This window comes from Mytilus edulis, chromosome 2, assembly GCF_963676685.1.
Source record: "Mytilus edulis chromosome 2, xbMytEdul2.2, whole genome shotgun sequence".
Lineage (NCBI taxonomy): Eukaryota > Metazoa > Mollusca > Bivalvia > Mytilida > Mytilidae > Mytilus > Mytilus edulis.
Window position 1 is genome coordinate 104,113,044 of NC_092345.1, and position 10,977 is coordinate 104,124,020.

General features: G+C 29.5%; 1 protein-coding gene across 10 annotated transcripts in view; it reads left to right on the top strand.

Moving 5' to 3' along the window:
* LOC139513765 (polypeptide N-acetylgalactosaminyltransferase 13-like) overlaps positions 1-10,036 on the top strand; it is a 31,289-nt gene extending 21,253 nt beyond the window's left edge. For 8 of the 10 annotated variants that reach the window (XM_071302555.1, XM_071302556.1, XM_071302553.1 and 5 more), the window contains 2 exons: positions 4,197-4,269; positions 5,210-10,036. In XM_071302555.1, the coding sequence (XP_071158656.1) occupies positions 4,197-4,269; positions 5,210-5,265 (129 nt within the window). In that variant the 3' untranslated portion in view covers positions 5,266-10,036. The remainder of the gene's footprint in view (positions 1-4,196; positions 4,270-5,209) is intronic. The other 2 variants (XM_071302557.1, XM_071302559.1) reach the window with 1 other exon arrangement.
* Positions 10,037-10,977: the final 941 nt, after the last annotated feature.

Below are 10,977 nucleotides of genomic sequence, written 5' to 3' on the forward strand. Positions count from 1 at the left end.
GTAGGATGCATATTCAGTTCATGTAGGAATATTAAAGTTTTTATAGAACTTTAGTGTCATTTGTTTGAATAGGAGGAAAGTTTTTAATTGAGTTAAATGTTCCTGTAGTCGATTTTTTCATGTAATTATACTGGAACAAGACAGATTCTTACTTTTGCCACGTATCTTAAACAAATGTCACCGCCATTTTGTTTATTTTTTATTTGTTCAAAATTAACAAAGTCAATAGCATACTATTAAATAGATAAATCCAAAACATGAATGTTTTAAAAAAAAAAATAAGATAAAAAATCAACAATGTTTCCTTTTTTTTATTCTAAATGCTTTCTTTTGCTTTGCTTCAATAAAAGTTAATTTTATGCTTACCTGTTATTTTAATGAATGTTTCATACCAACTATCTAACAGAATTTATTATGTTGCTTTTGAAAGTAGGCATGACATTGGAAGAGGGCATGTTCTGGCAGGGGTTATGGCATTTTTATAATTGAATGTCTGTATTTTGTTTATTTATATTGTATTTTATCCATTTTAATGACATGCACAGACAGTTTTGACTTTTTAAGAGCAAATTTTATATTATAAACAATAAACTTTGCTGAAAAACGCATTCAAAGGTAAATAAAAGCAACAGTAGTATTCAGCTGCTGTTCAATAGTCATAAATCGAAAAACAAATCAGGGTCACAAACCATTACCCAGGAAAACAGCAAAACAACAGAAACACTGAACTGTTACAGTTTTATAACAACTGCCATATTCCTTACTTGGCACAGGACATTTTAAGAAAAAATTATGGGTTGAACATACGTTACTTAGTTTTAGTCTGAAAAAAGTAAAATCACAAAAATACTGAACTCGAGGAAAATTCAAAATGTAGAGTCCCTAATCAAATGGCAAAATCAAAAGCTCAAACACAACAAAGGAATGTATAACAACTGAAACGGCATTAAAGATCTCAACATCATTAAATGTACAAATATAAAAATGTTTAGTGCTGAAGATATTCCTGACAGGAATCATTTGGCCTGCTGTCAATCAAGTTCTGTTCAAATACCTGGTTTGCTTTCATTTCCGTATTTTTCAAACATTGGTCTTTCTGTTTAACAATACTTGATTATTAATCAAGTATTGTTCAAACATTGCCATCAATCAAGAACTTCAAAAATCTGGCTTTGAGTCAATCAATTACTGTTCTTACATTAATAGCATGCAGTCTGTCAAGTACTGTTCAAACATTTGGGGTTCAGTCAATCAAGTATTGCTCAAACATCTAGTTTACAGTCAATCATATACTGATCAAACATAGCTTACAGTCCATTAAGTACTATTTAAAACTGGCTTGCTGTCAACCAAGTTCTGTTCAAAAATATTGCCTGCAGTCTTTCAAGTACTGTGCAAAAATCTGGTTAGTAGTCCTTCAAGTATTAAATTGCTGTTATTTCAGTACTTGTCAGAACTCTTGCTTGCAGTTAATCAAGTACTGTTTACTTTAAACTATTTCAAAGGGATATTAATTTCAATATAAAAAAAGAAGATGGGGTATGATTGCCAATGAGACAACTGTCCACAAGAGACCAAAATGACACAGACATTAACAAATACAGGTCACCGTATGGCCTTCAACAATGAGCAAAGCCCATACCGCATAGTCAGCGATAAAAGGCCCAGATAAGACAATGTAAAACAATTCAAACGAGAAAACTAACAGCCTTATTTATATAAAATAAAATGAACGAAAAACAAATATGTAACACATAAACAAACAACAACCACTGAAATACAGGCTCCTGACTTGGGACAAACCAACTTGTTAAAAATCACATTTTTCTTCGATTGTCAAAAAATAATAAAGCCAACTGTTTCTTTATTGATTCTTATTCACTAAAGTATTTCCACAGAGCCCATGCATGATTTCTTAATGCCAAAAGACACATTTATGATGGGACTTATTATGTGATACATTTTTGTACAATGGTTGTAGATATTGTCATGATATGTTTTGCATTTTTTATCTTACCTTTTTTATTAGCTCACCTGGCCCAAAGGACTAAGTGAGCTTTTCTCATCACTTGGCGTCCATCGTCTTCGTCCGTCATCCTTAACTTTAACAAAAATCTTCTCCTCTGAAACTACTTGGTCAAATTTAACCAAACTTGACCACAATCGTCATTGGGGTATCTAGTTTAAAAATGTGTCTGGTGTCACGGCAAATTAACCAAGATGGCTGCCATGGCTGAAAATAGAACAATGGAGTAAAATGTAGATTTTGGCTTATATCTCTGAAACCAAAGCATTTAGAGCAAATTGGAAGTTATTAATTTATTTGTTAGGTCAAGGTCTTTCTGTCCTGAAATTTTCAGATGAATTGGACAACCGGTTGTTGAGTTGCTGCCCCTGAATTGGTAATTTTAAGAAAATTTTGCAGCTTTTGGTTATTATCTTGAATATTATTATAGATAGAGATAAACTGTAAACAGCAATACTGTACAGCAAAGTAAGACCTACAAAAAAGTCAACATGATCAAAATGGTCAATTGAACCCTTAAAGAGTTACTGCCCTTTATAGTTAATTTTTAACAATTTTCATAAATTTTGTAAATTTAAATTGTAAACTACTGGGATAGATTCATTGGTTCATTATAGATAGAGATAATTGTAAGCAGCAAGAATGTTCAGTAAAGTAAGATCAACAAACACATCACCATCACCAAAACACAATTTTGTCATGAATCCATCTGTGTCCTTCGTTTATGATATGCACATAGACCAAGGTGAGCACATGGCTCTTTAGAGCCTCTAGTTTGTTTTCTTTTCTGTTCTCAATTGTATTTATCAGCATCTGATACTATTTTGTATAATCTTGTAACTGTTTATCTTGTAGACCCCATTGGTATTTTATGAAATAGGATCAAACATTGCTAAATAGTACATCGATGCGTTATCATTTAGTCAATGCGTTTTCTAGCAAGATTTAAGGCTCAATCCCATTGGTCACTGATTCAGTAAATTGGAATATTTATTTGGTACAAATAAACCTCCTTCTGAAAAAGTTATTTTAATGACATTCACTTAAAATTTAACATAAATAATATAACAGCCCATTTAGTCCCTGTTTGATTTTCCTGTAAAGCAGGCAAGAAAAATATATAGAATAATGACTTTTTTTGTGTATGATAATGACTTTATTAGCAAGAATATCAAGTGACCCTACTTGGACAAGATGATATTTAAAGTGATGAAATTAGTATGAAAAATAGAAATTCCATTATTCTTTTTATCCACAATTTTCCTAAATATGTTATATTTGGTTGAGAAAATAGAGATATATTTAAGAAGGTTTCTTTAGCATAGTTTAGAAGTTATTGAAATAACTTTTGTTACTCGTCCACGTTGGTTTGTTATATTATCAAATTGATATCTGCCATGATGCTGATTAATTTTACAAACTGTTCACATGACCTTGACCTCATTCTCATGGATCATTAATTATGTGAAGTTTATTGAATACCTTCAGATATTTAAGATATGTCATCCTGAGAAAATCCAAACTTCTGTGTTAGATATTTATAAGTTTTTACAACATTTTTCATCTTTTCTAATATGACATATCATGCAACAAAAAATAGTAGACCATACACACATGAACAAATATATTTACTTCATTCTTTTCAAGAAGAATAGTATTTCTGTGATATAAACATTTTCTTATTGAACCCCTATTAAAGGCTAGCACAATTAAGTTTGTGATGTCTTATTTGGTGGCAATTGTCATACTCCTGGAAAATTTTATATTATATGCTTAGTATTATCATCCTTAATAGTAACTAGCTAATCAAAGTGAATGTTAATTTAGATATATATTTCAGTTATTGAACTATGCTAAGATCATGAAGATTGATAGATTTAAACACATATACCTGAAAGGGTTATTTTCTTAATACTGCATGGTTCAAGTTGATTGTATTGTCAAAATTTAATATTCAATTCATTAGAGGTCATTGTACATGTTAAACATATATATGATTACTCACTCAAAGAAAAAGAACGTGTGAGATTTCCATATCTGAATATTTGTCAGGGTTCATCAGTCAAATATCACTAAATATTTATCAACTATCAGTGTCTTTGCTTTTGTAAAAATAATTGTTATAATTGAATTGATAGAATTAGATAATGGAGATGTTGTTTTATTTCAGACTTTAGAAGTGAAGCATGTTAACAGTAAACAGTGTTTAGGAGGAAAACAAAATGATAATGAACCAACTGTGGGTAAGTATAATTATTCAAACGTCCTGTAATATTGGCTGCTGTACTGAAATCATCATCAATAAAAAAAGAAGTGCATCACCATATGATTTTTTCTTCACCAATTATTTTTTTACAGGTTACAGTCATATAAACCCAAAAATCTAGGTTAATAAAAAACATCCTAACTCTAGAATTTTTTGGCTCCTCTGTGATGTGTATAGATAAAGGAAGATGTGGTATGAGTGCCAATGAGACAACTCTCCATCCAAGTAACAATTTATTAAAGTAAACCAACCACTTACCCTTCCAGAGCACCTGAGATCACCCCTAGTTTTTTGGTGGGGTTCGTGTTGTTTATTCTTAAGTTTTCTATGTTGTGTCATGTATGCTGTTGTTTGTTTGTCTTTTACATTTTTAGCCATGGCGTTGTCAGTTTGTTTGAGATTTATGAGTTTGACTGTCCCTTTGGTATCTTTCGTCCCTCTTTTATAGGTCAAGGTAAGGCCCTAACACGAAGCCTAGACTCACATTGACCAGCAAGCTATAAAGGACCCCAAAAATGACTAGCATAACCATTCAAACAGGAAAACCAACAGTCTAATCTATATGAAAACATCTTTAAGTCTGTATTTTGAAGCAATAGATCACCTATATTTGATGTATGGAATGATTTTAAGGTGTACATGTCTGACATGGTTCATCTGACCATGACCTCACTCTCAAAGAATATTGATAATGCTAAGTTTATGTGATACTTGTATTAAAATTTCATATAACATTCTTTTAATATAAATTCATTGATAAGTAAAACAGACCAGACATTTCAGCATGTACACTTTTGTTATTTATTAAAGTGAAATTATGCAGAGTGTATTAAAAATAGTAATAAAATATGTTTCAGTGATATGAATCATTGCAGCATGATAAAGAACATATGTTCAATTCTACTGTCTACTTTCAGGTACTTGTGATGGTAGCCAAAGTCAAAAATGGATAATCAAAGATATGAAATGGTGAAAAATAAGTTATAATAATTCCAAGAAAATATCTGTGATAAAATAGAGTAATAATGTGATTTACCAGTCAAAAGTGATTGGTGGATGAAACATCATTGTCCTGACAGCAGTGTGACCAGGGAATGTGTTCATCACAGTTCTATAAACAAAACTTGTCACCTGTAATAGTAAAGATAAAAGAAGAACATATCAGTCAAGATAGAATTAATTCATCATCACATATTCAGTTTTATGTAAATGTATTATGGGTTTTTCTTGAGAAAAAGAATTTGCAGGACATTTCTTGATCTAGTTTTTAAGTTTCTTTCAATTTGTAATTTGACATTTATGTTAGATAAGGTATCCACTGAGAGATCATGGGCACGGTATTTGGTCACACAACGAACGTTTACCTCGGTTAATATTAATATGGAATGTTACCAATAATTGGTTCTTCTGTAATGCAATTACACTAAGAATTTTGTTCTTAAAAAATGGTATACTGATACTTGAATGTTGACAGTTAAAAACTCAAAAAAATGTCTCTTGAAAATCTTTTCAAGTAATTCTTTTAAGTAAAAACAAAGTAGATGAGCATAAGTTAAATGACATTAGAATTATGTGTTTCGAAAGCTTTTAGATGCATCATTTAGTTTCACTCACTAATATATATATAACTGGAAAAGTAAGTCTATTACAAAATAGTCTTAATCTTGACTTTTTTTCTGAATAGTATACAAAATGTGCTTAGTATTTTAAAGAATATCTATACAGACATTTATTTGAAAAAAAAACACAAATAGTCATGTCTAGAAAATCTGACCTATATTAAACCCTGATAATTATTAAGCCATTGTAAACAGTTATATGACAAAGCAGTTTCCTTCTGGTTGAAGTTATCTAGTTCAAAAAGATCTGTTGTGTGTTTTCATTCAGTTCTTAGCATTTTAATACAACTTAATTATTTGTAATGATTGATTGATAATTTGCGATCGTGCAGGTTGAATTTGAATGTAATTAGATATTTTTGAAGTGATACGATTATTAAATGCTATATTATGTACTTGTACTTTTGAATTCCATGAAAACTTATCAGTATTTTGTTTTTAATTTTGCAGTATTTTATAGCTTTTTCTTTTTCTAAACAACTTGTACATATATAGCTAAGAGTGGAAGAATTAGACATCGCTTGAGGAATCACAATATCATTATTAGTATCTATCTGGACAGAACATGTATTTTAATTCACTTCTGTGCTTTAAAAGCATGTTTTTGATCAGTCAAGTTGGAAGTTAATTGTTTGCATAGTCAGTTTCTAAGGTTGTTTTCTGAACATTGACTTAAGGAATGCATGTTGTCGCAGTATGAAGGGATTGTAGAATATAAGGCTCAGGTACCTATCAGGTGCAACGACTATCTATTGCTCTGCTAATTTGAATTTTAAATTCAGGGATCAAATCAAATAATAAAAACCAAACACACTTCTAAACATAGGGAACATACTTTCAGCCCAAGTTATAGCATAAAATCCTATTTGAATTTTACACGAATTCAGAGAATAATAATTCTTATTGTAAAAGTTATTTAAGAAGAATATCCCACCGCTAGTTCAAATGTATATTTTGAAATGTTAAATGATGCTAGTTATATTGGAGATCATGTAAATAGTAAAAGCTTAAAGTATATTTACTAATGAAGGTTTTGATTGTAAGGTGCAGTATAGTAGTCATTGAATATTTTCTACTTTCCACTAACAAATTTATGATTAATTGTAATAAAATTATTTATTTAGTCTGTTTATTTCAATAAGAAAAAAACATTTTGTGTCCCCTCGTTATTGGATGTTTAAGTTTAATGATTTAAACTCCTGCATAAAGCAAGTCAACTGAGGAGAAATATTGATATGAGATTTGTTAATTTGATTTCAAAATTTTAACAACTTTATCCATGATGTTTATGTATCTTATAAATAGAAATAGGGACATATGTGCAGATGAATTTACGCAAATTAAGACATCATATTCTGCTTTGTATATTATTGATGGTGCAAGTTAACCGCTGTAGATAATTGCTGTTGATTAAGGATGGCTGCTTCACATCCTAGTAGATAATTCATATATACACATGGCATTTACAGTGTGGTTAATCTAGTCACATTCATTCAGTATGTTTTAGTGCTATACAGTTCATTATTAAATATAATGCATTAAAGGTTCAGAGGATTTTATACAATAGAATACTTTGAATTGAATAAATAAGTTCATAAAAGAGTCTAAAAGTATACAAGTGTATACCATGTATTCTTTGCATGTAAGATATATTGTGCTAGGTATTATAATATGGCACTGAATCCCAGTATAATCATTTTTGATATGTGTTCCAAGGTTTTGAAAATACAGCAATGAAAGAATAATTTTTCAAAAGAATAAAAAGTGATTAATTTATGTGTCATCCATTTTGTTGAAGGCACAAATCTAGTCAACTTTAAAGTAGATTTCTAGGAATTCAGAAATGACTACCATAACATTTTATTTATAAAAATGATGCATCAGTTTGGAATAAAATAACAAGTAAAAACCTAGCCCTTGGTTGTAATTTTTCTTTTCTCATTCATTGTCTGCTTAGACCAGTTTTGGTTTGTTTACATTTTGGTAACCAAATGTTTGTTTTCCTGCCAGATATTTTTTTAGGAATACATCCATAGTTGAATACGCCTTCAACACAAATAACACGCTACAAAACTTGGGATAATTTAACTGTGAAATGCAAGTCTTTAAAAATGGATCATAATTAGTAGGTATTTTGATAGTTGATATTCAAAGTTTTGGGATGTCAAAAGTTTTTGTAAATTTCTAAATTCATATATAAAGGTGCAGATATTAGTGTATAGATTTTCGATCTTGCCAACAGCATAATGAAATCACTAGCTTTTGTTCCATGCAACATAATATAAATACAAACATTGCTTATAATAGGGATTCATTTACATTTTTGTTCTGCCATATTGTAAAAGTTACTGGTTAATTGTAAGTTACTGGTTATTTTTATACAGAGGGGAAAAAAAAAGTATGTACTAAAGTGAAAAACAAACATTCCCTAACCATTTATATAAACAATGTAATTGATTGATTATTTTATATTTTATCATATATTCTATTTTTTAAGTATTTTGATTGTAAATAATTTGTTCATTTTGTTTATTGTATATGATGTCTCGATGGAAGAATAATATAACATAGAAATGTTTAAAGATTTTGTATATGTTGTGTTCATTATGTAAAGAAATTGAAAATGTATAATTTTTTTAAGTTATATTCATAAGAGTTCTGACATAATTTTCTATGTATAGGCTCAAAGAGTTTTATTAAACCATAAATGTGATTAAATGTGATCATTTTAAGATTTCTATCTCACCACATTTATATGTTTGTATTTGAGCTTTTTTATTCTTTTTAGAAGGTTATGCATGGTAAATGGTTATACCACCGATTAAAAAAATCAAAACCCTTTTGTGATATGCTTATTATTGTATAAAATTAATGATCATGACTAAACTGTTATGGGTAGAACTGGAGAGGCATTTCTCACTTTCCCCTACTATCCGAACAGCTCAATTGCTAATCTCATGGTTGATATAAGGTTTCTGCTTCATACCTAAACAGTATAAATAATAGAGACACCTTTTATCTTAATTTGAAACAAAATTTACTGTAAATCCTGTAAAACACTTGATATTTTGATTAAATATATAAATATTATTCAATTGATTTTGTTTTTTAATTTTCTTAGTAAATGTTCGTTTGAATTGAGATATGTTTTGAGAACACCTTTCTTTTTACAACTTCCTCACCAAAATAAAATAGATATGTACTTGATTATTTTTTCTTGTCAGCTGTTATTTATGTAGACTGAAGTTGTTACTATAAATTCTATCTTTATATGCAGGCACCTTCAGAATTTGATTTTATTGTTTGAATTACAGCAGGTTTTAATAAATAAGATTTGTTAAAATGTTATGTTACTGTATCAGTATGTCTGTAATTTGTACTTAAGAAAAAAGTAAGGCAAGGGAGTCTAATTTACTATGTTCATGTTATAAAAATAATGAAAAAATGTAGTTAATCTTATACATGTATTATTGAAATTTCAAGAGGATGAATTATACTTTAAAAAATAAACTTACAGTTTTGATAATACGGTCTTTTTGGGGCGAAGAAGAGTGAAAGTCGTAAAGAAATTAATTTTAAACATTTGTTTTCTTTGTGACAAAATCCATTTTGTTGCTGATATTTGAAAAGTCTGACAAAATATGTTTGAGCATTGATATGGCCTTGGTCATTTTATCTTAATACAGTACTATGTATGTGAAGGACTATAGGAAAATTGTTTTATTCCTCTTAAACTAATTTATTAGTTGGGTTTTGGAGTTTTCTCATTGCTTATTTTATTTTGGCTATTCAATGCTTCACAGGCATCTACACATTTTACTTTATTTAATTTGCAATCCTGATATTTCAATATCATTACAAGGGATGAAGAAATATCTTATATGAATATATATATTAGAATGTGTTATAAAAATAACATGCCATGCTTTTTAGAATATAAAAATCATTATTTCAAAAGAAGAGCTATATTTATTTTTTTGCATTCCATTGAAACATCTTCTGTGGATAGTTTTTGTTAACTAGATGGTCAATGTTTAGATGATAATTCTGTATTGTTATTTATTGTTTACAGTAGATGAATTTCGATGCATAGATTGGTAAAAATAAAAAAATGGTAAATATGAATTATATCAGCTTTATTTACTTCAGCCTACAAAAACATTTCTAGAATAAAAACCTTTGATGAATTATTTAACCCTACTGACACTCATCAGAGTTGGAAAAAAATATGATTCAACACTTGCCCCTTTTTATGTTTGAAAAAAACATAGGTGGTCAATTTGAGACACACCAATGTCATTTATGGCTGCCAATCTTTTTATACGACTGCAAAAATTTATTAAAAAAAATTTGTCGTATATTAGTATCATGTTGTCAGCGAGGTCCGAAGACTGATGGTTTCCAGATAATAACCTTTTATTTGTATAGGAAATAGAAATCAATAAAATTTTAACACAATGTTTATAACCACAAAAGGAAGGTTGGGATTGATTTTGGGGTTATGGTCCTAAAGGTTTAGGAATTATGGGCCCAAAGGGGCCCAAAAACAAGCATTTATCTAGTTTTAGGACTAACTTGTGAATAAGTATTTCAATTGCTCTGAAATTGTACCTCAATGTTAAATACCATAAGAAGAAGGTTGGGATTTATTTTAAGGGTTATGGGGAAAACAGTCTAGGAATTAAGGGCCAAAAACGAGCATTTTTCTAGTTTCCGAAGATATAAATTTTGTGTAACTGTATGGATCTCTTTGACATTGTACCACAAGGTTCCATATAACAAAGGGAAGGCTGGGATTGAGTGTGGGGTTAATTTCCCTGAACATGTAGGAATAAGGGGCCAAAAAGAACCATTTTTCTAGTTTACGAACAATAACTTGTGTTTAAGTGTATGGATCTCTCTGAAATTATACTACAAGGTTTCTCACTACAAAGGAAAGACTGGAATTGAGTTTTAAAAAATAAACTTACAGTTTTGATAATACGGTCTTTTTGGGGCGAAGAAGAGTGAAAGTCGTAAAGAAATTAATTTTAAACATTTGTTTTCTTTGTGACAAAATCCATTTT